At 41.6% G+C, this 27982-nt stretch overlaps 1 protein-coding gene across 3 annotated transcripts; it reads left to right on the top strand.

Annotated features, from left to right (window-relative positions):
* Nucleotides 1-405: 405 nt before the first annotated feature.
* On the top strand, nt 406-27717 carry LOC124003622 (RING1 and YY1-binding protein-like). 3 transcript variants are annotated; one of them, XM_046312034.1, is made up of 6 exons: nt 406-579; nt 1226-1351; nt 23491-23830; nt 23876-24330; nt 24445-24540; nt 25931-27717. In XM_046312034.1, exons 1-6 carry the CDS (start codon nt 554-556, stop codon nt 26178-26180), a joined length of 1293 nt encoding a protein of 430 aa, XP_046167990.1. In that variant the 5' UTR covers nt 406-553; the 3' UTR covers nt 26181-27717. The 3 variants fall into 3 exon arrangements, with proteins under 3 accessions (XP_046167990.1, XP_046167991.1, XP_046167989.1); XM_046312035.1 differs by having other exon boundaries at nt 23491-23844; nt 23935-24330; XM_046312033.1 differs by having other exon boundaries at nt 408-579; nt 23491-24330.
* The last annotated feature ends 265 nt before the right edge of the window (nt 27718-27982 follow it).

Below are 27982 nucleotides of genomic sequence, written 5' to 3'. Positions count from 1 at the left end.
ATAGATTGAAAGGGGATGGTGATGAATAACTTTCTATGCAGCAGTGTCCCAATATAAACTTCACCTCATCTTCAGTACGAATCTGCATAAAATACAACTATATTCAGTACGAATCTGCATAAAATACAACTATATTCAGTACGAATCTGCATAAAATACAACTATATTCAGTACGAGTCTGCATAAAATACAATGACATACGACCCAGCTCATGCTGTAGCACAGGAATGTAATGACACTCATGAATCCTGAGAATGCACTATTCTACATTTCGACTATGTAAACCACATAATATATGGGATATTATGGGAATATTCTAGCAAACTACCCATTTTTCTTATTTCCAACCAGACTTTTAAACCGAGGCATGCGGTGATTGGGCGTCATGGAGTCACGCGGTGTTCAATCGCTCTGCCCTACCTCGAGCAGTCGCTGAACGCGATCTTGTCTGCCAGTTTTAGCAGCGGTTCTATCTGGATCCTCCGTACACAACCTACGACAATTACTGATAATTACTGAAGACCTTTTCTTCTTTTGGAAGACCGTTCTCACCATGGGCGACAAGAAGAGCCCTACCAGGTATTTAACCGTGTACCCCAGTCCGTTTTGTGTCGATTTAGACTTGTTTTGCGAGAATTCCGTGCCGTTTGGGGTTGATATTCGGATGCTTTCTCAAGGAGTGTTTCTCCTTTTTTCAGTTTGTATGCCAGAGCTAGAATAGTGCACGGGCACTATGGCGGCTTCTCGCTCCCTACTCTACCAGACACTCTCAGACAAAGGGAAAATTTCTGTGGATACGCCTGGCATTCTAGGAAATGATATTCAGTGTCAACAGAACTCGTTCGAAGCTCAATGTCGAATGGACATTATTTGCCATTCGTTTTGCTAGCTAACATGCTTAGCCCCGAGCTAAAATATGTAGCTAGTCTGCTTGCTAGCCAGACTAGCGATGCAACCAAATATTGTATCTAGCTAGCTAACTGGCTAACCACATCATCTAGGTCGCTTGATTTTAGCCAGTGATGGATTTATTCAAGAAGCTCGCGCTGGTTAACTATTATTAGGAATTTGAATGGATAATCTGACAACCAACCAATATTTTTATGTATTAGTTTAAGTTTGTTCATTTAAAGGTGGGGGTACTGCATGTCATCACCACTAACAGTCTTAACTAATCATATAAATGATATGTAATCAACTCACTTGACATGTCTCTTTTTCTAAGGCCGAAAAGACAAGCTAAACCAAGTGCTGACGACGGATTTTGGGACTGTAGCGTCTGCACCTTCAAGAACAGTGCAGAGGCTTTTAAATGCAGCATCTGCGATGTGAGGAAGGGCACATCGACAAGGTACGTCTAAGGTTATTTTCTTTACTCCTGCTGTAAAGCATAGCAATTTATTGAAATCGAATTTAATCGGTTACCAATTTTTGTATTAATGTTTGGACTTTTTGATTGATGTTGTTGTAGACATGTCCCAGGGTGGCCATGCAATTCATTATTGTATGGATACTAGTAACTGAATGTAGTCGGCTAGGTGTACTGCCGGTTGCCTCGGTAGCACAGAGAGGGGTGGGAGGAAGATGAGGGACCTTACTTTATAATGGCTGTAGAGCTGCTACAATGAAAGCTCTGAATTTGACTTCAATCAACGGGTCGAAACAAGAATTCTGCTGCTTTAAATATCTGTTAGAATGTATCACATCCGTAGGATTAAATACCATACCATGGAAACTGTTAAATTGTTGGTACTCTCTGATTGATCTATGAAATTAATGCATTTTTCTTGTCAACCAATTAGTGTTACTAACTACTACATTGCCTACTTGAGACCTATCATAGATCTACCATATCACTGCAGTACATGTCTTGATTAGTATTTTGCTGGCTGGATATTGGTGTTATGAGTTATTTATTTATTTCACCTAGTAGGCTAGTTGAGAACAAGTTCTCATTTACAACAGCGACCTGGCTATAATAAAGCAAAGCAGTGCGACAGAAACAACGATACAGAGTTACACATGGAATAAACTAGCGTACAGTCAGTATCACAATAGAAAAAAGTAAGTCTATATTCAGTGTGTGCAAATGGCATGAGGTAAGGCAATACATAATATATGATTGACAACATGTTAATTACTTATTTGAAATCCTTTCCTTTAGTTGTCATACTTCTGATCAGTCATATGCATACCACAGCTGTACAAATCGATGGTTTGTTGTCGACCCCCCCCCCCCCCCCCCCCCCGGACAGAACCAATGTTTGCGTAAAATACAGCCTATTTTCTATGGCTGTCAGAAGGCCCTCTGTTATGGGAAACTGAGATGATACAACCAAGATATGCATTCTGTATTTGACATGATTTCATGTTTACCACTCACACTTGTGTTCTGGGGAATGATACTGCCGATAAGTTGTCTGTGTCAGAGTGTGAGTTCAGTCACTTCTAATCAGCTGCCTGGTGAGATCTAGAGATGGATGAGTCATTTGTGAGCCTGCAGAAGAGTCCCCCCACCTTTTCAGCTGTGTTAGAATGAGTGCTCTGCTGACAGCTTAAGTCTGCCACTGGTAATACGCTGACTGGTTTTACCACTAATCGAAAGTTGTGGGTACTGTATTTACATTTTTTAAATGTTTTGTCTCCTTTGATTTATTTATTCTAACTAAATTGTTGCCTGCAGCTGATACTGGTAATATGTCACAATGTGGGTTAGCATGCTTTGTTGTTAATGGCAGGAAATGATGAGAAGCATGTCAAAACCCCTTACTATTGAGCTTTTGGCAGCAGCCCAATTGCCTCTTATTTGTTAAATGGAATCGCATGACATCACTGAAGTGGTTTGTCACATCCCCATTTGTTCTCAATTGTTCACCTTTGATGCAATTGTTTGCTATTTGTAACTCTGTCTCTTATTTATAATGAGCACTAATTGGGCATATTTTCTCTGTTTGATGTAATCCAGTGGAGCATGGGGAGAGCAGCTTGCTCTCAGCCAAGTGATCCACACTTTAGGAGTGTGTGTGGTGGTGGTTTGTCTTTACTCCTTTTATCTAGCTAGTTAGTTTGCCTGAAGGGGCCTTTGTGTGACGATGACGTAATAATCTGCTCACTAATTACAGTATATCTTTGCTGGTGTCGAGAGTTCAAAGAAAGCAGGCAGACTTATTTGCTTGGATGCGCACACTCATTCAGATTGTTGTTATTTTGTTTGTTTTAAAGCTAGAATCCTCGTCTTTAACTTATATTCCTCAATAATCAATGGCTATTTATAACTTAAAAATGCCTCAAGCTTAGTTCAACTGTCATATTCCTTAAGAACCCAAAAAACAGTGCCTTCAGAAAGTATTCATACCCCTTGACTTATGCTACATTTTGTTACAGCCTGAGTTCAAAATGGATTACAATTCTTTCTTTTTTACCCATCTACACACAATACACCATAATGAAAAAGTGAAAACATGTTTTTATAAATACATAAATATTTAATTTACATAACTATTCACACCCCTGAGTCAATACTTTGTAGTCACACATTTGGCACCTGCGAGTCTTTCTGGCTAAGAAATTTCCACACCTGGGTTGTGCAACATTTGCCCATTATTCTTTTCAAAACTTTTTGTTCTGTCATTGATTTTTGATCATTGCTAGACAACCATTTTCAGGTCTTTCCATACATGTTCAAGTATATTTAAGTCAAACTGTAACTTGGCTACTCAGCAACATTCCCTGTCTTCTTGGATAGCAACTCCAGTGTAGATTTGTTCTTGTTTTAGGTTATTGTCCTGCTGAAAGGTGACTTCATCTCCCATTGTCTGGTGGAAAGCAGACTGAAGCAGGTTTTCCTCTAGGATTTTGTCTGTGCTTAGCTCCATTCCATTTATTTATTTTATCCTGAAAGACTCCCCAGTTCTATACGATTACAACCATACCCATAACATTGTGCAGCCACCAATATGCTTGAAAATATGTAGTGGTACATATGTTTTATTGAATTTGTCCCAAACATAACACATTGTATTCAGGAGAAAAATGTATTATTTTGCAGTATTACTTTACTGCCTTGTTTGCATGTTTTAGAATACTTTATTCTTTACTACTATGCACTCTGTCAATTAGGTTAATATTGTCGAGTAACTACAATGTTGTTGATCCATCCTCAGTGTTCTATCACAGTCATTGAACTCTGTAACTGTTTTAAAGTCACCATTAGCCTCATGGCAAAATTCCTGAGTGGTTTCCTTCCTCTCCGGCAACTGAAGTAGGAAGTAGCCTTTATCTTTGTAGTGACTGTGTGTATTGATACACCATCCAACGTGTAATTAATAACTTCACCATGCTCAAAGGGATATTGAATGTCTGCTTTTTTCTTTACACATCTACGAATAGTTGCCATTTGTTTGAGAGGCATTGGAAAACCTCCCTGGTCTTTGTAGTTGAATCTTTGTTTGAAATTCACTGCTCAACAGAAGGATCTTCGAATTATCTATATGTGTGGGGTACAGGGATGAGGTAGCCGTTCAAAAATGATGATAAATACTATTGCACACAGTCAGTCCATGTAACTTATGTGACCTGTTTAGCAAATTTGTACTACTGAACTTATTTAGGCTTGCCATAACGAAGGGGTTGAATACTTATTGACTTAACCTGTCTAGGACTGGGGTTCCGCTAGCGCCCAATGAAATTGTAGGGCGCCAAATACAAATCAACAAATCTCGTAAATCAATTTTCTTAAACATACAAGTTTTAGGCACCATTTTAAAGATACAATTCTCGTTAATCCAGCCACAGTGTCTGATTTCAAAAAATGCTTTACAGCGAAAACTCCGCAAACGATTTATGTTAGGTCACCACCAACTCACAGAAAAACCCAGCCATTTTTCCAGCCAAAGAGAGGAGTCACAAAAAGCACAAATAGAGATGAAAATTAATCACTAACCTTTGATCTTCATCAAATGACACTCATAGGACTTCATGTTACACAATATATGTATGTTTTGTTCGGGAAAGTTCATATTTATATCCACAAATCTCATTTTACTTTGGCGTATTATGTTCAGTAGTTCCCAAAACATGCAGTGATTGTACAGAGAGCCACATGAATTCACAGAAATACTCATTATAAATGTTGCTGAAAATTCAAGTGTTATGCATGGAACTTTGGATACACTTAATGCAACCGCTGTGTCAGATTTCAAAAAAACTTTACGGAAAAAAGAATAATCTGAGAACGGCGCTCGGAGCCCAAACCAGCCATAGAAATATCCGCCATGTTGGGTAGTCAACATTATTCATAAATATCATTATAAATATTAACTTACCTATGATGATCTTCATCAGAATGCACTCCCAGGAATCGCAGTTCCACAATAAATGCTTGTTTTGTTTGATAATATCCTTAATTTATGTCCAATAGCTTAGTTTGTTTGGGCGTTTGGTAAACAAATCCAAAAGCGTGATCTGGTCCAGTCGGACGAAACTTTCAAAAAGTTATTACAGGTCGAAGAAACTTGTGGAATTAAGTATAAAATAACCCATATCCCACTGTGTATTCGATAGGGGTGAGTTCAAAAACCACAAACCTCAGATTTCCCACTTACTCATTTTTCTCAGGTTTTTGCCTGCCATATGAGTTCTGTTATACTCAGACATCATTCAAACAGTTTTAGAAACTTCAGAGGGTTTTCTATCCAATACTACTAATAATATGCATATATTAGCATCTGGGAGTAGGAGGCAGTTCACTCTGGGCATGCTATTCATCCAAAAGTGAAAATGCTACCCTCTATCCCAAAGAAGTTAACAACGTAAATGTAAACAAATACTGTATATCCTCAACATGGTTAACTATACATTTGAAACCAGGGATGGTCAGTCCTTGAATTGATAACTCTATGAATTTGAGTGGTTTCTCCTGCCCCATCCCTTAGCCCTTTTATTGAAACGGGCGGGGGAGGACTTATTGTTTAAATTTAGGGTTCTAGCTTTAAAGGTGTATTGATTTTTGTATGTTATATAGACTTGGCACACTCAGCAGAGAGGTTGAAGTGAAGCTGTCTCTAGGTAGTTGAGACTCTAAAGGATATTTACGAATGCATTTTAAAGGAGATGCAAATGTTTTTCAACCATCCATTTCTTACAGAGTTGGATACTGGGAGAATAAGCCATCTTTTTCAGCCGCAATAGAAGATGGGATATGTGGGACGGTAGCGTCCCACTTGGCCAAAAGCCAGAGAAAATGCAGAGCGCCAAATTCAAATATATTCCTATAAAAATCAAACTGTCATGAAATCACACATGTAAGATACCAAGTTAAAGCTACACCTCTTGTGAATCCAGCCAACATGTCAGATTTCAAAAAGGCTTTTTGGGCGAAAGCAAACAATGCTATTATCTGAGCATAGCACCATAGTAAACAAAAGAGAACATTTCAACCCTGCAGGCGTGACGCAAAACGCATAAATAAAAATATAAATCATGCCTTTGACGAGCTTCTTCTGTTGGCACTCCAATATGTCCCATAAATATCACAAATGGTCCTTTTATTCGATTAATTCCGGCCATATATATCCAAAATGTCAATTTATTTGGCGCGTTTAATCCAGAAAAACACCGGTTCCAACTTGCACAACATGATGACAAAATATCTCAAAACAAACTCAAGCATGCTTTCTGGTCTTGCGCCTCTATCAAACAGAACACATGACGTGACACTCGTACAAGATGGACATACTTCTTAATTACACAGGAATAACCTCAACCAATTTCTAAAGACTGAACATCCAGTGGAAGCGGTAGGAACTGCAAGCAAGTCCCTTTAGAAATCTGGAATCCCAATGAAAAATCATTGAAAAGAGGGTGACCTTAAATTTTTTTTATAATAATCTGAATGGTTTGTCCTCTGGGTTTTGCCTGCTTCATAAGTTCTGTTATACTCACAGACATGATTCAAACAGTTTTAGAAACTAATAATATGCATATCTTCTGGGGATGAGTTGCAGGCAGTTGAAATTGGGCTTCCACTAGATGTGAACCGTCTTTAGGAATTTGTTTGAGGATTCTGCTGTTAAGTGGGGGCTCATAAGGGCTGTTTGAGCCAGGTGTCTGGCAGAGTACCACAGGCTCTGAGGCGCGGTCACATTTACATTTAAGTCATTTAGCAGACGCTCTTATCCAGAGCGACTTACAAATTGGTGCATTCACCTTATGGTCACGAGAGTTAACTCTCGTTCCATTGCTTTTCTACAGACATAGGAATTCTTCGGTTGGAACATTGACTTTTTATGTTAACATCCTTAAAGATTGATTCCATACATCGTTTTACATGTTTCTGCGGACAGTAACGTAACTTTTTGACATTTCGTCTGCAACTAGGGAATGCACTTCATGACTTTGGATTTGTTTACCAAACGTGCTAACAAAAGTAGCTCTTTGGACATAAATTATGGACATATTTCAAACTAAATCAAACATTTAATGTGGAACTGGGATTCCTGGGAGTGAATTCTGATGATCATCAAAGGTAAGTGAATATTTATGCTATTTCTGACTTCTGTTGACAACACAATATGGCGGATATCTTTTTGACTGCTTTGTTGTCTGAAAGCTGTACTAAGATTATTGCGTGGTTGGCTTGTTCCATAAAGTTTTTTTGAAATCTGACACAGCGGTTGCGTTAAGGAGGAGTGTATCTATATTTCCCTGTCTAACAATTGTATTTTCATCGACATTTATAATGAGTATTTCTGTAAAATGATGTGGCTCTCTGCATTATCACCGGATGTTTCTGGAACTAGTGAATGTAGTAATGCGCCAATGTGTACTGAGATTTTTTGTAAACATAAATATGTGCTTTATCGAACAAAACATTCATGTATTGTGTAACATGAAGTCCTATGAGTGTCATCTGACGAAGATCATCAAAGTTTAGTGATTCATTTTTATCTTTGTGCTTTTTGTGACTCCCTTTTGCTGGAAAAATGGCTGAATTTTTCTGTGACTTGGTGGTGACCTAACATAATCGTTTGGTGCTTTTGCTGTAAAGCCTATTTGAAATCGGACACCTTGGTGGGATGTCTATAGTTTTTTTTATGCCTTTTCCCGCAGCATTGTCCCAGCTATATCCGAGGAAGCCTGTCCTAGCCACTCGGCAGCGCACCAATAAGACGCTTCTAGCCCCTTCTTATTAAAATGGTATCTGTTGCTTATGTGTATCAAATACTTGTTCTCCCTTGTGTGTGTGTGTGTGTGTGTGCACGTACATACATACATACATACGTGGGGAGAACAAGTATTTGATAAAGTTCTGATTTTTGCAGGTTTTCCTACTTACAAAGCACGTAGAGGTCTAATTTTTATCATAGGTACGTACACTTGAACTGTGAGAGATGGAGTCTAAAACAAAAATCCATAAAATCACTATGATTTTTAAGTAATTAATTTGCATTTTATTGCATGGCATAAGTATTTGATACTTCAGAAAAGCAGAATGTAATATTTGGTACAAACCTTTGTTTGCTATTACAGAGATCATACATTTCCTGTAGTTCTTGACCAGGTTTGCACACAATGCAGCAGAGATTTTGGCCCACTCTTCCATACAGACCTTCTCCAGATCCTTCAGGTTTCGGGGCTGTCGCTGGGCAATACAGACTTAGCTCTCTCCAAATATTTTCTATTGGGTTCAGGTCTGAAGACAGGCTAGGCCACTCCAGGACCTTGAGATGCTTCTTACGGAGCCACTCCTTAGTTGCCCTGGCTGTGTGTTTCGGGTTGTCATGCTGCAAGACCCAGCCACGACCCATCTTCAATGCTCTTACTGAGGGAAGGAGGTTGTTGGCCAAGATCTCGCGATACATGGCCCCATCCATCCTCCCCTCAATACGGTACAGTCGTCCTGTCCCCTTTGCAGAAAAGCATCCCCAAAGAATGTTTCCACCTCCATGCTTCACGGTTGGGGTGGTGTTCTTGGGGTTGTACTCATCCTTCTTCTTCCTCCAAACACGGTGAATGGAGTTTAGACCAAAAAGCTATATTTTTGTCTCATCAGACCACATGACCTTCTCCCATTCCTCCTCTGGATCATCCAGATGGTCATTGGCAAACTTCAAACGGGCCTGGACATGCACTGGCTTGAGCAGGGGGACCTTGTATACGCTACAGGATTTGAATCCATGACGGCATAGTGTGTTACTAATGGTTTACTTTGAGACTGTGGTCCCAGCTCTCTTCAGGTCATTGACCAGGTCCTGCTGTGTAGTTCTAGGCTGATCCCTCGCCTTCCTCATGATCATTGATGCCCCACGAGGTGATCTTGCATGGAGCCCCAGACCGAGGGTGATTGACCGTCATCTTGAACTTCTTCCATTTTCTAATAATTGTGCCAACAGTTGTTGCCTTCTCACCAAGCTGCTTGCCTATTGTCCTGTAGCCCATTCCAGCCTTGTGCAGGTATACATCTTGAGCCCTATTGGCCTTACACAGCTCACTGGTCTTGGCCATTGTGGAGAGGTGTCTGTCTGTCTTAATTCTAGCAAAATAAATTCCCCTGTCTTATTTTTCAAACTGGCATGTTGTTTCTAAATGTCTGCGCAAGAGTGAAGATTTCATCGAGTTTCGAGAGAGTACTTTGCACATATAACACACTGGCTGAGGAAAGGCACTACTCCCAATATAAGTGAACCCCAAATAAATGTAGTTATCATATTTGCGCCTCTTCGATGGTCCAACTTCCCTGTCTGTTGTTCAGTGCTTTCCCGGGTAAGGGGGCAGTAGCTCTTCAGCTGCATCATATTCATAACTCTCACTGTCCCTGCTAGCTGGGCTAACAAATGTAGAATTACTGATGCCAGCATTGGATGTGCTCGTGGAAGCAGAACAACTTGTCGTCGACAGGTGCAGGCGTAGTACCGCTGGTAGTAGCAGTACTACCAGTAGAGCTGGTATGTGTCTATGGACGCGAGACTTACTTTTTTAAACCATTTTCGAGCAAACGGAATGAGCAGCAGCTACGTTTGTACCGTTGGCGGAATTCCCGCGAGAGTGTAACGGTTAATGAGATTGGATGTTAATTATTTGCCTAGGGTACTTGTATTTGACATTGCGTTATTTCGCTGAACACTAGATGGTTTAATTTAATTTTTGGCAGTGAAACTAAGCTACTCAGGCGAGAAGAAAGGGAAACTCACCCAAATGTATAGCCCCTTTGGAAGACATGGACTGTTTGAAAATTTGAAGGATTTAAAAAAAATATAAAATAAAAAAAACATTATCTTTATTTGACTTTTAAATGTGAAATCACATTTTTATTTGCCGTACCCCCGATGCATTGCGTGTACCCCCAGTTTGGGAATACCTGTGCTACATAATTGATAAGTTGTTTACCCCAACTACACTACTTTTGATACGCATCAGCAGGGATTAACGTCATTGGGATAGGGGGCAGCATTTTCACTTTTGGATGAAAAGCGTGCCCAAAGTAAACTGCCTCCTACTCAGTCCCAGATACTAATATATGCATATTATTAGTAGTTTTGGATAGAGAACACTCTGAAGTTTCTAAAACTTTTGAAACAATTACTGTTTTGCATACAAGCCAGTGAATTCTATGCATGACAGCTGGATGAGTCAACAGACGTGGCGGGCTTGGGTACAGCTCCTGGATAATGTCCGTTTACGTTTATGGGGGTAAAATTAAGGAAGACCTCTTTTGGAAACCGGGACAACATGAGAGGATATTTACTGGACAGCTTTGTGACATCAAATGGATTTTGGTTGTCAAGATGTGTTGTTCTCTGTTAGAGGTCGACCGATTATGATTTTTCAACGCCGATACCGATTTATTGGAGGACCAAAAAAGCCGATACCAATTAATCAGACAATTTAACTTTTATTTTTACATTTGTTTTTGTAATAATCACAATTACAACAATACTGAATTAACACTTATTTTAACTTTAATATAAAACACCAATAAAATCAATTTAGCCTTAAATAAATAATGAAACATGTTCAATTTGGTTTAAATATTGCAAAAACAAAGTGTTGGAGAAGTCATGTGCCATGTAAAAAAGCTAACGTCTAAGTTCCTTGCTCAAAACATGAGAACATATGAAAGTTGGCGGTTCCTTTTAACACGAGACTTCAATATGCCAAGGTAAAAGGTTTTAGGTTGTAGTTAATATAGTATTTATAGGACTATTTCCTCTATACCATCTGTATTTCATATACCTTTGACTATTGGATGTTCTTATATGCACTTTAGTATTGCCAGTGTAACAGTATAGCTTCCGTCCCTCTCCTCGCCCCGACCTGGCCTCGAACCAGGAACATAATATAATAATAATAATAATATATATGCCATTTAGCAGACGCTTTTATCCAAAGCGACTTAGTCATGTGTGCATACATTCTACGTATGGGTGGTCCCGGGGATCGAACCCACTACCCTGGCGCTACAAGCGCCATGCTCTACCAACTGAGCTACAGAAGGACCACTGTAGGACACATCGACAACCGCCACACTCGAAGCATCGTTATCCATCGCTCCACAAAAGCCGCGGCCCTTGCAGCGGAAGGGGAATAACTAGTCCAAATCTAAAAGCGAGTGACATTTGAAACGTATTAGCGCACACCCAGCTAACAATTTCACATTGGTTACACCAGCCATTAGGCTGATAGGCTTGAAGTCATAAACAGCGTTGTGCTTGCAAAGAGCTGCTGGCAAAACGCACGAAAGTGCTGTTTGAATGGATGATTACGGGCCTGCTGCTGTTCAGTCAGACTGCTCTATCAAATCAGACTTAATTATAACATAAACACACAGAAATACAAGCCTTTGGTCATTAATATGGTCGAATCCAGAAACTATCCTTTCGAAAACAAAACGTTAATTAGTTCAGTGAAATACGGAACCGTTCGGTATTTTATCTAACGGGTGGCATCCCTAAGTCTAAATATTCTTGTTACATTGCACAACCTTCAATGTATGTAATAATACGTAAAATTCTGGCAAATTAGTTCGCAATGAGCCAGGCTGCCCAAACTGTTGCATATACCCTGACTCTGCGTGCAATGAACACAAGAGAAATTACAATTTCACCTGGTTAATATTGCCTGCTAAACTGGATTAGTAGTTCTAACTAGTGATTATAATTGATTGTTTTTTTTATAAGAAGTTTAATGCTAGCTAGCATTTTATCTTTGCTTCTACGGCATTCATGTCACAGGCAGGCTACTCGTGGAGTGCAATGGTTAGAGTGTTGGACTAGTTAACTGTGCGGTTGCAAGATTGGAACCCCTGAGCTGACAAGGTGAAAATCTGTTGTTCTGCCCCTGAACAAGGCATTTAACCCACCGTTCCTAGGCTGTCATGCCTAGTTAAATAAAGGTGTAAAAAAAGTTTTTTATATTTTTTTATATATATAATCGGAAATCGGTGCCCAAAAATACTGATCGGCCCTAATTAATTGGCCATTCCGATTAATCGGTCGACCTCTAGTATCTGTACGGATGGCGCAAAAGCCATGACCGGGAGACATAGTGGAGTGGTAACACGCATGCAAGCAGTTGCTCCCCACGCCACTTGGGTACACTGCAGCATCCACCAAGAGGCTCTTGCTGCCTAGGGGAATGCCTGAAGGATTGAAATATGATTTGGACACTACAGTGAAAATAGTTAACTTGGTTAAAGCAAGGCCGCTAAACTCTCATGTATTTTCTCTATTATGCAATGAAATGAGCAGCGACCATGTAAAGCTTTTACAACATACAGAAAGAAGTGCGGTGTTATCAAGGGGCAAAGTATTACCACGTTTTTTAAAATTGAGAGATGAGCTTAAAGTTTTCTTAACTGACCATAATTGTCACTTGTCTGACCACTTGAATAATGACGAGTTTCTCACACGACTGGGGGATGTTTTTTTCTCGCCTGAATGATCTGAATCTAGGATTACAGGGACTCTCCGCAACTATATTCAATGTGCGGGGCAAAATTGAGACTATGATTTAAGAAGTTGGAGCTCTCCTCTGTTTGCATTAACAAGGACAACACACAGGTATTTCAATCATTGTATGATTTTTGTGTGTGCAATGGAACTCAAGCTTTCGGACAATGTAAAATGTAATATAGCGAATCACCTGAATGAGTTGGGTGCGAAATTACCCATGTACTTTCCCGTAACGGGTGACACAAGCAACTGGATTAGTTATCCCTTTCATGCCCTGCCTCCAGTCCTTTTACCGAAATCTGAACAGGAAAGTCTCGTCAAAATTGCAATAAGTGTTTCTGTGAAAATTGAATTTAATCAGAAGCCACTACCAGATTTCTGGATAGGGCTGCACTCAGTTTCTTGCCTTGGCAAATCGCGCTGTTAAGACACTGATGCCCTTTGCAACCATGTACCTATGTGAGAGTGGATTCTTGGCCCTCACTAGCATAAACTAAATACATGCACAGACTGTGTGTGGAATATGATTTAAGGCTGAGACTCTCCAATACATCCCAACATTGCAGAGTTATGTGCATCCTTTCAAGCACACCCTTATTTAAACTCACACTCATTCTTATATTTTAATAAATGTATTGTATAGTGTAAGGCTTACAATGATGGCAAGAAAACATTTGAGAGTGCGCTGTCCCTGGTGCTAGAGGGGGTATGCAGCAGGAGGTTGAATGTTTGAAGGGGTACGGGACTATAAAAAGTTTGGGGACCACTGATGTAGTACAGTAAAATTATGCACAAAGTTGCCTACACAATTCTAAAGCAAGTGAAATGTGTTCACATGCGCGGGGCACATACAGCTTAGTTTCAGAGGAATATCATCTGCATGCTGCAAGAGTGTGCAGCTCTCAAATAGTTTTAGCATGGGGCAGCTCACAGAATGGCATTAGTAGCCGGCAGGAAAGACTTCATCTCATATCTACCAGTAAATGCTAAGGCAACAATGGGTGTGCAAACAAGATATTGAACATTTTTAGTCTGAAGTGTTGGTTAGTAGGTTATTTGTGATGTGCAATTGTCATCATGCGCTGTTTGCTTCAGGGGCATAGACATAGATGGGCCTGGGTGGCCGTCATTGTAAATAAGAATTTGTACTTAACTGCTTAGTTGCATAGTTAAATTAAAGTTTTAAAAAACACTAGGGAGCCAGGACCTGACGTGCCCAACCAATCAGATTGATGTGGTTTAAGCATTGTTGTGGACTTAGGCTATCAATTTGCCTTTTTTTCAAAAAAATAAATTGCTTTTAGAGTTAACTCATAAGCCCTAGGAAAACATGATTTTTCACACAGGGTGCCTTTGCTGGGTGGGCAGTTTGCTGGGTGGGCAGTTTGGGAACTTTTAGGCATAGAGCCTGATGGGAAGACCGCAATCACATACAGCATGATGTTAAAGGATAACAATCCATAAACTCTGACATCATAATAAGCCAGTAGGTCCCAATCATAAGAATACAAAAACTCAAATCAATCAAATATATTTCTAAAGCCCATTTTTACATCAGCAGATGTTAGTGCTTATACAGAAACTCATTCTAAAACGGCAAACAATGCAGAAGCACAACCATTAAGCACTTCCCAATCGAAATGTACGATTACTTCCCATTGGACAAAGCATTTAATGTTTAGCAAATTTGCCTAAAGTTTTCAAAGTGGAGCTGACAACGCTTTGAACTATTTTGCCGATATGAAACAGTCAAATATATAATTCCCAGTTTATGCTACAAAACCAACTTTGTAAGAGGTTTTAAAAATAGGTTCTATTTGACTCAATGTTCCATGACTTTCACTAAGGCATTGTTGGCAGAATAGATGGATGCACTTCAATGGATGATTAATCTAATTCACCAATACCTTTCTTTGTAGTCCAAAAAACATTGCTATCAGATTGAAAATCACAGCTGGCCTGGTACATTGTTTGCTGCTTCTATTCGGGATGCACTGTTTCAGTTTCGATGACACTCTTCTGGACAAAAACGGACCAATGTAACTAACGCTGGGAGTATTAATTTAATCATAAATAGATACGCTAGCCTGTTAGCAGTGTTATGTGGCAAGTTAAACACAGCGCCTAACATTAGCTAGCTTGGCCTATTGTTCTCCGCTGTACTTGGGTTAGTAATAATTTGTGGATTATCTATTTTCCCTCAGCATGCATTTTATTTCCACTGAATGTCAACAAAAATCTGTTTGAAAATATGAACACAGAAATACTTGACATTTTGAACTCATTATGGTGATGATTTGACAATTACAATCATGGTCTTGAATTGGAGTTGCATTTTTCTGGTCTCGGCCATGACTCGGTCTCGATTTACTTCGGCCTTGGTCTTGAAAAAATATAAGCCCTGACTAAATTATAATTTATTATCCTCTGGCTGTCATTCAGATGTAGCCAGCACCTGAAACCAATCACTCTGCTGCTAGAATGTGACGCCTTGCGGATTGATCAGTTTTCCTTATGACTGTGCTGTGTTTATGCTGCAGGTTGAGCTGTTCCAGAGAGAATCAATCAGGGCCTTTTTAACTTGATTAATGGTTGGTATCAGGGACCCGTGCTGTCTGTGGTTTTGGTGATAGGACGTTCCCTGTGGCTTGTTGCTTGCCACTTTATTCCAGAAATGTTTAGGAGGCAGGAATTGTTGCTTAAGTGCTGTTGTGCATAAAGCTGGTGATTCTTGTGTTCCAAACCAAATGATTGGTATTGTGTTAACTCCGCTGTTAGATACGTAACCTGTTGATGTGTCATATCGACGTTGTGATGTTCGTGAGTCTGAAGTTTCTAAAACTGTTTGTATGATGTCTGTGAGTATAACAAAACTCATATGGCAGGCATAAACCCGAGAAAAATCCACAGGTAGTGGGAAATCTGAGGTTTGTAGTTTTTCAACTCTTTGCTATTCCAAAATACAGTGTAAATGGGGCCATCTTGCACTTCCTAAGGCTTCCACTAGATCTCAACAGTCTTTCGAACGTTGTTTCAGGCTTCTACTGTGAAGTGGGGGCGAATGAGAGCTGATTGAGCCTGGTGTCTGACAGTGCCACAGGCTCTGAGGGTTCCATTGCTTTTCTACAGACAATGGAATTCTCCGGTTTGAACATTATTGAACATTTATGATAAAAACATCCTAAAGATTGATTCTATACTTAGTTATATAACTTTTTGAACTTTTCGTCCGATGTTCGGCTGGACCTGAAGGCTCGTTTGGATTTGTTTACCAAACGCACTAACAAAATAAGCTATTTGGACATAAACGAACAAATCACACATTTATCGTCGAACTGGGATTCCTGGGAGTGCATTCTGATGATCATCAAAGGAAAGTGAATATTTATAATGCTATTTCTGACTGTTGACTACACAATATGGCAGATATATTTTTTGGCTGTTTTGTTGTCTGAACGCTGTATTCAAATTATTGCATGGTTTGCTTTTTCCGTAAAGTGTAAAAAAAAAAAAATCTGACACAGCGGTTGCATTAAGGGGAAGTATATCTCTAATTCCATGTAGAACATTTGTATTTTCATCAACATCTTTTTGGCTGGAAAAATGGCTGTGTTTTTCTGAGTTGGTGGTGACCTAACATAATCGTTTGGTGCTTTCACTGTAAAGCATTTTTTAAATCACTGTGGCTGGATTAACGAGAATTGTATCTTTTTAAAATGGTGTTAAATGCTTGTATGCTTGAGGAATTTTAATGATGAGATTTTGGTTGTTTTGAATTTGGCACCCTGCACTTTCACTGGCTGTTGGCGAGGTGGGACGCTACCGTCCCACATATCCCAGAGAGGTTCAAATGATGCAATGAGGTCATTATAATCTCTGGATGTTACTACTGTCACATTAACACATTGTCAGGGATAATGGAATTACATGAGTGGGACATGCTAGCACGGACTCCATTTGTATCTCCTATCCCCGCCACACCACCGGCCCCACTCGCTCAGAGGTACTGCTTTAGCTTATCCAGCATTATCAGCATCTGCACTAAACATTAAGCATGAGTGGGTAGTGTCTTGTCTTAATGTGTTAATTGGCAGATTTAAAAGTACTTAATTACTTCATGGGATTTGAGAGAATGTGATGCACTATGGGATGCACTGGCTATACAGTGCATTTGGAAAGTATTCAGACCCCTTGACTCTTCCACAATTTGTTACATTACAATCTTATTCTAAAATAAAAATATACCTTATTTACGTATGTATTCAGACCCTTTGCTATGAGACTTGAAATTGAGCTCAGGCGCATCCTGTTTCCTTTGATCATCTGTGATGTAACTGCAGCTTCATTGGAGTCCACCTGTGGTAAATTCAATTGATTGAATATGATTTGGAAAGGCACACACTTGTCTAGATAATTTTCAACAGTTGACAGTGCATGTCAGAGCAAAAACCAAGCCATGAGGTCGAAACATTTCTGCAGCATTGAAGGTACACAAGAACACAGTAGCCTCCATCATTCTTAAACCAAAGAAGTTTGGAACCACCAAGACTCTTCTGCCAAGCCATACTCCTCAATGGAGGGAGGGGGGTCTTGGTTGGGGATGTGACCAAGAACCCGATGGTCACTCTGACAGAGCTCCAGAGTTCCTCTGTGGAGATGGGAGAACCTTCCATCTCTGCAGCATTCCACCAATCAGACCTGTATGGTAGTGGCCAGACAGAAGCCACTCCTCAGTAAAAGGCACATCACAGCCCACTTGGAGTTGCTAAAAGACAATGACCCTAAGCACACAGCTGAGACATTGCAGGAGTGGCATCTGGGCACGTCTCAGAAGTTTCCTTGAGTGGCCCTGCCAGGGCCCGGACTTTAACCCAGTCAAACATTTCTGGAGAGACCTGAAAAATAGCTGTACAGCAACACTCCATCCAACCTGACAGAGCTTGAGAGGATCTGCAGAGAAGAATGGGAGAAACTCCCCCAATACAGGTGTGTCAAGCTTTGTAGCGTGATACCCAAGAAGACTCAAGGCTGTAAGCACTGGCAAAGTTGCTTCAACAAAGTCCTCAGTAAATGGTCTGAATACTTGTCTAAATGTCATTTATTTTTATCAACATTTGTAAAAATGTCTAAACCCGTTTTTGGTTTGTCATTATGGGCTATTGTGTGTGGATAAGAAAAAAACAATTAATTTAATCAATTGTAGAATAAGGATGCAACGTAACAATATGTGGAAAAAGTCAAGTTGTCTGAATACTTTCCGAATGCACTGTATACATTATTAGGAAAGTGTGTGTTTCCAGGCTGTGGGAAGGAGGGGGGTGAGTTCTGCTGGGTGTGATGGATTGGGGGGGGGGGGGGGGGGGGGGACATGTGTTCACTCAGCCAAGTGTCTCTTGGGGGATGACAGAATGGAGCACATCATTACCCAGGAAGGGAAGCGCTGGGCAGGCCCTCACACATGCTGCTTACCACCACAACTATCTCTCTGGATCACAACTCTGTGGGTGTCAGTCACTTAACACGAGACAGGGGAGAGAAACAGCTCAGGAGTAGTCATCTAGGAAATATATTGGATTGTGTTTATTCAGTCAAGATTGACATTGAATAGGTCACATGTCAATCTCTGTGCAGAATAATTAATTAGGAGACTAGAGCAGTGTTATTTCCATGAAAGCGAATTTGTAGTGTTTGTCTAGCATTAAGCACTGTTGGGTTTCTGTAATTGCATGCTTTGTTTTGGTCCTGTTGTTTAGTCTACTACATGAAACACTAAGATACAACATGCTTCCTGAGCAGTGTTGCTTGATAACTTGTTGAACTAATTTGAATCAGGCCAACCAAGGACGGCAGCAGCAGGGTTACTGGGTCCAGCAGACTCTGGCAGACAGCGACAAACACACAGAGGACCTGAATGAGGAATAACAATGGATGGAAGAGTGAAACTCAGTGAGTGAAATTGCTCCGAAAAGGTATAGCAGGGAAGAAATGGATGCATATGGAAAAATGGGATTGAAGAGGAAGTGGGTGATACCATAGAGGTAAAGAGGAGAGAAAAGGATACCACAGAGGGCGAGAGAGAGTGATAAACAGGAATGCGCTATGGAGCCGCTGATGAGGGGAGCGCATACATGCTTAGTGCTTTCACAACTAGCTGTCAATCACCCTGATGAGGCAGTTTGTAGCCTGAAGGTCAGACATGGGAGGGAATGTCTATCAGTGGGAGGTTAGACACATGAATGCATTCTTCATTGAAAAATTGCATAATTTTTTCCCTTAAATAAATGATATTTATGGATTCCCACCCCCCCCTCTTGTCAACTGTCCCGAATAGTGTTGTCTCCCCACATCACCGTGGGAACTAAAATGTTATGCTCAGATGCCTCGTGTTGTGCTCTTCTCTGAGGGAACATAATGGAGGGCTGTGTTAGTGGAGGAGGGGTTTCTGCTGGGGCCCACTTTGTACACTGAGTACCTGGGGCATGGGTGACACGCGGAGGCAGGCATCCCCCTTGGGGGGGGTTCATGTTTAATAATGTCCTTGACTCTAGCAGGCAGGCAGTGCTGCAGCCGGGAGCTTCTCTCCACTCCAGGTGCTTTCTTAATACTCGTACACAGTATAGTACTGTACTGTATTCATCACCGGCTGGAGCCAACAGGCACAGTTCGCAGACTGGTTTATGGGAGCTGGGTCCCACAGCTTGTTTAACATATTACAGAACAGCCAGCTTTGCCTCTCCACTCTGCTCCACCAGTCCATCTCTGTGCTGAGAGGTTACTTATTCATAGTGATCAAGGCACCGACTGCAGCAGCTTGTGAATGTTGGTGCGGAACAAGATGTTGGTGCTCTGTTGCCATGGTGTAGAGAAGTGTTCTGATCAAACAGAAGCCCAATGGATCACACCATGTTGAATCTGAAGCCTGCGCACAATGTGGCTGTGACAGTAGACAATCCGGTCATGATTAGGTCTACACCAAGGAAGGAAATGTGACTTTTTATACCAAGAGAAGTCAACTTGCAGATGTAACGCTCTTGACTAAGAAAAAGGCTATTACATAGCCTGACATTAAAAGAAAATGAGCAGTTTTCTATTCTGATGTCTTACTGTCTGACTGCAGTTGGTAGAGGAAACATTTTTGTCTGTCTCCTCTCTCTTTGAGCTGCCACTGCTGCATGCTCCTGGTCTGTTTCTGGCTGAGAGTTATTGCCTGTCCTCCACACAGCACTCGAAATAAAGAGCTGTGTTAATGAGGGCTTTCCTGTGGTCATCTGTTTCTGTCAATCTGTCACAAACTGTTCAACCGTATATTATTTGTCTCTATCTTCCACTCTCTATGTGCTCTTTCGGTAGGAGGCTAATATTGACATGCAGGACTAGTTCCTGTGAGGTCCAGAACTCTTATGATTGGGACAATATAGTGGGTGTGGCTGGCAGTGTAACCATAGTTCTCAGTCTGCCTGGATTTAGTGTTTTGTGCTGATGACAGTCATTTCATTGGCTCGTACTGAGTTAGACTCCACACCACTGTATCAAGAAGAATTGAAGTGTCAGTCAGAGGGGTGACTATGTCAATCATTATCTATGGAGGTGTGAAAAGGAGGAAGGTTTTTGATCTAGGCTTATCTGGTGTTTCTCAGTGAGAGCTGGCTTGGTACAGACTCCTTGGTTATGATGTCCTGCATATTTAAATGTATTAGTCACACTCCAGTCTCCTTTTCACCTCCATCTATCACCTGTTTTACTTAACATAGGCACATCTTAAAAGGTGCTCAACGTGTTCTCATAATGACACAAGTGGGGGGGTTTATCTCTTGTGTGCTCTATTGTTCCTGCAAGCAAGGGGGGAAGCTGATGACATCAGAGGGAACCATCAGACCAAATCCTTGAATGGACTACACTATTAAGTTTCAACTTGTTTAAAAACATATATTTTTGTCTGTATATTTATTTATATATGGGATATTGTTTTTCAACAGGAAGAGTAAATATAGCTGGAGTGTGTATTTAAATCTGTTGGTGAGTGTGGCCGGCCCTTGATCTGGATCCAGCAAGCAGTGTTAATGGGACACAGTGGTGTTCAGAGCAGCGGTGACGTAGCTGGTAAATAAATAATATACTGTACAGTAACAGCACCACGGGGCAGGCCAACTGGGAGCTGTGCTCCTATCATGGCTGAGTTACAGCTGGCACTAAATCATAGCTTAACTATTGGGGCTGTTTCTACTGCTTCTCTCTGAGCTGAGCTCTGCTGCTGCCTCTGACACACATCTCTGGGACTGGGGTGATGTGCCAAGGAGGCGTGAGATTATCAATCAATCACACTCACTTTCTACCTCCAGCTCTTTGCTAAAAGCTTACCCTGCCACAGGAAATTATTTCTGAGCCCGTCGGACACGGGAACCTGAGAACATGTTTACGAGTGTTTGGGCTGCATGCATCCTGCCAAATCCTGTGATTGATCAGTGACACTTCATGGGGTTACTACTGCAGTTAGAGAGACAAATAGTTTTGTGTGTTTGAGTGCGTGTTGCAAAGTGACCTGTGCTAGTCAGACAGTAAAATCGAGGCTCCTCGGGGGGGGGGGGGTTGAGAATTAATTCAAATTGAAATGAAGTTGCTCTAACCTCATGTCACTAGGTTGCTATGAGTGTCTTATCATCCAGATGCTGCTGAACGTGAGCATGTCGATCCCTCTCCTCTTTTCTGATGTGTGACATGCATTGACTCTGCAGGTGGAGTGAGTAGGCTAGCTACATGTTGTAGTTCCAGAGCTGTTGCAGCTGTGGTGGGTGGTGCCACTGGGCCCTGCTCATCAGCATTCATCACCGTCTGCATGTTTTGGACCGTGTCACGTGCGCTACGTCATGACGCCATAAGCGATTGATTGCCTTTTTATCGCCTGGAGGGATAGAGGGTGGGTTCTCCGTCTGTTGCAGAACGGGGATAGACAGTTTGTGGAGATATGGTGGGAGCACGGGGAATTAGAGAGATGTGAGATGATATCTGGGACGTGCGATCTCTGAGTTAAACCACTCCAGCAGCCTTGTGAAAACCACTCTCCTCTCGGCAGACCTCTTCAGCCATGCATCATTAACAATGTACCCAACCAAATTAGACAAAAGGAACCGTCTCAAACCTGAGGGCCATGTTGTCTAAAATATGTCTTGGCCAGCGCCAGCTGTAACAGCCACACTCGGCTATCATGTTTCTGCTCAAGTTTTACCTTTTTAAATGTAACCTTCATTTAACTAGGCAAGTCTGTTAAGAACACATTTTTATTTACAATGACGGCCTAGGAACAGTGGGTTAAGTGCAGAAGGACTGATTTTTACCTTGCCGGCTTGGGGAGTCGATCTAGCTATCTTTCCGGTTACTGGCCCAACGCTTTAACCACTAGGCTACCTCCCGCCCCTGAACCTGATCCACTTAAAGATAAGACTGAGAGAGAGAGCCTCAGTCAGTACCTCATCTGTATTGCAGTCAACAGGTAGGCTACATTTTCTATGAGCCAGACAGAGCTTGTTTATCAATTCAGAGAAGCATCAGAAATGATGGAAGTCTCCATCTGTCCTCAGACTTGCAGAGTTATTTTAATCATGACACCCTGAACAGCCAGACAATAAGGAGGACTTCCTGCCAATGCAGTAGATAAGATGGGGAGGCTATACCATCTTTGCCATGGGTGGATGTGCCTCCCGAGTAACTGGAAACCATGCACCATTCTGGGATGGGTGGGTCGGTGCATACGTGTCTGGTTTACGCTGGTATTTCTCACGGAGCTGTGATTCTCTGGCCTGTCGAGAGTCAGGTCTTTGGAGCCTGTCTGTCGCTCTCTGGTCTTCTGTCTCTTCCCCCTGAGACCCTGCTCTGATTTTAAGTAGGGACTTAAAATATGCTGTTCTTACAGTTGACTCGTGTTTTAGGAGAATAAACAGTTTTTCATGAAACACCCATTGTAACCTCTCCGGTGGAAGAGTGATGAGCTTCCACTGAGCCTTTCATCCTAGAGCTTTGTATTCATCCACGGAGATACTAATTGTCTCCCTCTCTGATTTAGGATGCATTTGCCTGCTGAATGTGAATGGTAGGGCTCAAAAATAATAGGCTAGGTGTGTGTGAGAGACCACAGAGAGCAACAATGACTTCATTCTGCTTGCTCTGGTTGGCGCGCCAGCTTGAGTGAGTGGCTGCACGTCCCTGTGGATCCCAGTCTGACAAATGGGGCCAACGCTGCAGTAATCAGATTAGAGGACGTAAATGACGGGCTGCAAATGTCCCACCTTGTGATCCCCCACATTCATTTTATTACAGCACTGAGCTAATGAGATTACCCTTCAACCAGACTAGCCGACCAAGAGCTGTCACTTACACCCAGCCAGCCAGCCTGTGGCTCAATCCAGCCAACTCCTTATAAGATGATGCAGTGTGTGTTGCTATGTGGTCAGGCAGGGGCTGTCGTCAAGTCAGCCCTGGCCCTGAGTGAGCCCAGCCTAGAGACGCTGCTGCCCGCTAATCCCTGTTTGTTCCCTTTTTTCTACAGGAAACCCAGGATCAACTCCCAGCTGGTGGCCCAGCAGGTGGCTCAGCAGTACGCCACGCCTCCCCCACCCAAGAAGGAGAGGAAGGAGAGGCCTGAGAGGGAGCACGACCCAGACGGGGAGCTGGTGGATGTGGAGGGGGAGCACCATGAGGGAGTGCGTCCGGAGAGAGTGAGGCCAGATGAAGGAGAATCTCCCCTGGATAACGGCAGGAAGGAGACACCAGACAATGACAAAGCAGAGAAAATGAAAGAGGTAAAAGCGGAGGAGGAGGAGAAAGAGGAGGAGGAGGAGGAGGAGGAGAAAGAGGAGGTGAAAGAGGATGAGAAAGAGGAGAAAGAGATCAGCCCAACCAGGCCCATCACCAAGAGACCCAGCCTCAAGGAGATCAGCCCAACCAGGCCCATCATCAAGAGACCCAGCCTCAAGGAGATCAGCCCAACCAGGCCCATCACCAAGAGACCCAGCCTCAAGGAGATCAGCCCAACCAGGCCCATCACCAAGAGACCCAGCCTCAAGGAGATCAGCCCAACCAGGCCCATCACCAAGAAACACAGTCTCAAGGAGATCAGCCCAACCAGGCCCATCACCAAGAAACACAGTCTCAAGGAGATCAGCCCAACCAGGCCCATCACCAAGAAACACAGCCTCAAGGAGATCAACCCAACCACGCCCATCACCAAGAAACCCAGCCTCAAAGAGATCAGCCCAACTAGGCCCATCACCAAGAAACCCAATAACAAAGAGATCAGCCTAGTCAGGCCCATCATCAAGAAACCCAACATCAAAGAGATCAGCCTAGCCAGGCCCATCACCAAGAAATCCAGCATCAAAAAGATCAGGTCAGTGTGTAGTTAAAGAAATAACATGTCTGTACAGAGGTAAGTGTTTGTTTAAGAATCATCTCTCTATAGACATGAACTTTGCTAATATAACTCCTGTGTTTGCCTGTGCAGACCCAAGACAGACATTCACCAGAGTCCACCTAGTGATAAACACAGTGTACAATCTGGGAAGTCAACAACCAAGACCACCAACTCTCACATCTCCAGGTAGGTCATTCTTCTCTCTGCTACTAGTACTGACAGTATCTTGCCGTTGGACATTGTGAAAACCTGTCATGGCATTTAAATTGCCACTCGTTCAAGCTATTCATAACCTCTTGCTTCTACCTGGCACGCAGGCGTCCCATCTAGAGCTCTGGAAATGCAAATGCGCTACGCTAAATGCTAATAGTATTAGTTAAAACTCAAACGTTCATTAAAATACACATGCAGGGTATTGAATTAAAGCTACACTCGTTGTGAATCCAGGCAACAAGTCAGATTTTTAAAATGCTTTCCGGCGAAAGCATGAGAAGCTATTATCTGATAGCATGTAACACCACAAAAGACCCGCAGGGGACGTAAACAAAATAATTAGCATATTTGGCGCTACACAAACCGCACAATAAAATATAAAACATTCATTACCTTTGACCATCTTCTTTGTTGGCACTCCTAGATGTCCCATAATCACTATTTGGGTCTTTTTTCGATTAAATCGGTCCATATATAGCCTAGATATCGTTCTATGTAGACTGTGTGATAAATGAAAAAAAATAGCGTTTCATAACGAAACGTCATTTTCTAAAATTCAAAAAGTCGACGATAAACTTTCACAAAACACTTCGAAATACTTTTGTAATGCAACTTTAGGTATTAGTAAACGTTAATAAGCGATCAAATTAATCACGAGGCGAAGTGTTTTCTATAGGGATCCATCTTGAAATACTGTCCGTCTATTTCTCAACCAAAATATCCGGTGGGAGACCGGAAGAAATGGGCTGTCTCTTGTTCGTTTGACCAAGAAACAAATCCTAGGCAAATGACAAGACTGTTGACATCGTGTGGAAGCTGTAGGTACTGTAACCTCAGCCATATTTAATATCTTTCGCCCATAACAATGGGTTGAAGCGGGCGGATGGATATATTTTTCCACTTTCAGTGATCAGATTTTCCTGCACTTTTCAATGAAACGCACGTTATGTTAAAGCCACAGCTGTGATTTAACCAGTTTTATAAACGTCAGTGTTTTCTATCCACACATACTAATCATATGCATATACTATATTCCTGGCATGAGTAGCAGGGCGCTGAAATGTTGCGAGATTTTTAACAGAATGTTCGAAAAAGTAGGGGGTAAGCTTAACAGGTTAAAGGCCACTGTTGGAAAAAATAAAGTTATTCATCAATTATATTTGTATGTTCTACATCCACTCTCACTTTCTCCCTCTTACTTCTGGTTGATCTTGTTATTGCTCATGTTGTTGTTGGAATGAGCAGTTGGGTCTAATCACCAACACTGGGCTGGCCACATCTATGATTGTATCTTACATTTACATTTACATTTAAGTCATTTAGCAGATGTAGTTCTAACCCTGTGTTTTCCCCTGCCGACTAGGCCCAAACTGAAGAATATTGACCGGAGCACCGCCCAGCAGCTAGCGATAACGGTGGGGAATGTGACGGTCATCATAACAGACTTTAAGGAGAAGACCCGTTCCTCCTCCACATCCTCATCCACCGTGACATCCAGCGCAGGCTCTGAGCAGCAGCATCAGAGCTCCGGCTCCGAGAGCATGGACAAGAGCTCGACTCGCACCTCCACTCCCAAAGGAGAGCTCTCTGTGGGGCAAGATGAGTCCTTCTGAGCCCTCCAGTCCAGATGCTCTGAGAGGACTCTGTGGATGGGATCCCTTAGGGGGAGATATTTCACCTTCCTACTGCTGCCCTACCCCCTGCACCCATCTCCATTCCATCACCATCCCTGGATGCTGAGAGAGCTCGCTGATTGGAGCGGCCCCAGCGTCTGCCTGATGGTTAACGTCTAACCATGGGTACACGTTGTGCATGGCCCATGCGGGAGAGTGGGGCTGACAGGAATAATGTACTGTTTTATATTTGTATGTGGATATGTGGCTGATTCAACATTTTTGTTTTTGTATAAAGAAATTATCTGCACAATAACCACCATTTTAACAACTCTGAAATATTATTACCCTTATTTATTACTTGTTTCACCTGTATAATTTTAGACTTTTCTTGTTGAGGCTTTGCTTTATAGTGCTACCTATCGCTCCCCTTGACACTATTTTTGATGGTTGTACTGGTAGGATAGGACAAGGCTTGATACACCCACACAATGGTGCTAGATAGAGACAGACTGTGAAACAGTTTCCAACGTGGGACGGTCGTTCACACAATACAACAGTGCTAATAACCCAGAAATGTTCGCTTTCTCTCGTCCACTCTTTCTCACACTATCACTCTCCTACAGTGAGTGTGGACCTCTGTGTAGTCTGGTCTTTCAGGTTGATATGTAGAGGTCAATGTGTAGCATAAAAGGGTAACCTGTTTGATTTGAAAATCCTACGACGTAAACTCAACACACCCAAACCTTTTCTTCTAGCTTTCTTTGTCTATGATTTAGTTTGATATAGAATTGATGGCCTGTCTTTAACTGTATGGTGTAGGCGATAGTGAAAAACACTAAAGTTGTTGGATGTTTTTTGCATTCCGTCGCTTCAATATTGTTTAGCCATTTGAGGGATGGAGTGGGACCCTCTGCTTTGAGACAGGTTTATTTCTGTAGTGACTGAAGGTAAGTTTAGATCCACCTGTTAAGACCAGAGTTTGAACTGTAATATAGTGATTCCCTCTACCGTTTATAATATCCAGCTGACGCTAAGGGACTTCAGCTTGTAATAAGTCCTAGCTAACGTTTAGCCTACTAATCTTCTTTTCAAATTCTGTTTACAAAGTTGTAATTTTCCAGTCCGTTTTGTGCAAATGCCTGGACAGATTGAGAATTGATTTGAGTGACTTATTCTGATAAGATATATTTAAGACTCCCAATATGTAGGCAAGTGAAGGCAGAAACATTGCAAGTAGATGATATAATAGAATATTGCATTTTGTTTTGAATTTTCAAAGCAGTTACAGCTTACCTAAATAACCAATTAAATGGTTCTAATTCTCCTTTAGACAAATATAGACAAACACAATTTCCTCTTAACTGTAATAAATTGTATAAAGAATAAATGTGTATATGATATCTTAGTTTTATTTATTGAAGGACCAAAGGAATTTCATAATGACATGATACATAGACAAATGAATAACAATTTGAGATGCAATTATAAAATGTGTGAAATGAAATACATTTTAAATAAAGACTAATATAATCCATTTTAATGGTGTAATTATTTTCCACTTTTTTTAACAACTCAACTTTTACATAAAACTGAGGATCAGCAAAAGTTGCCATGTTTTCTGAGCTGTATTGAACACCTAACCATTATTTCAATCACAAGTGTCTACTCAAAGAACACAAGTTAGTTGCTCTGCTCAGTGAACACTAGACTAGAGGCAATGAGAACCAGTCATTAAGCAATGAGCTGTATTGAACTCTGCAGTGTTTCCAGAAGTTCTTGGAGCCATGGAAAACCCTGTT

This window comes from Oncorhynchus gorbuscha, linkage group LG18 (genome assembly GCF_021184085.1).
Source record: "Oncorhynchus gorbuscha isolate QuinsamMale2020 ecotype Even-year linkage group LG18, OgorEven_v1.0, whole genome shotgun sequence".
In the NCBI taxonomy this organism is placed as follows: domain Eukaryota; kingdom Metazoa; phylum Chordata; class Actinopteri; order Salmoniformes; family Salmonidae; genus Oncorhynchus; species Oncorhynchus gorbuscha.
The sequence above is the reverse complement of the archived record's forward strand: the minus strand, read 5'-3'. Positions and strand labels throughout refer to the sequence as shown.

Excerpts from the sequence above, each read along its gene's own strand:
- LOC124003622 (XM_046312033.1), top strand. The coding sequence starts at position 554 with ATGGGCGACAAGAAGAGCCCTACCAG. Across the intron at positions 580-1,225 it reads GACAAGAAGAGCCCTACCAG|GCCGAAAAGACAAGCTAAAC; the intron begins GTATTTAACCGT and ends TCTTTTTCTAAG. Across the intron at positions 24,541-25,930 it reads ACCAACTCTCACATCTCCAG|GCCCAAACTGAAGAATATTG; the intron begins GTAGGTCATTCT and ends CCTGCCGACTAG.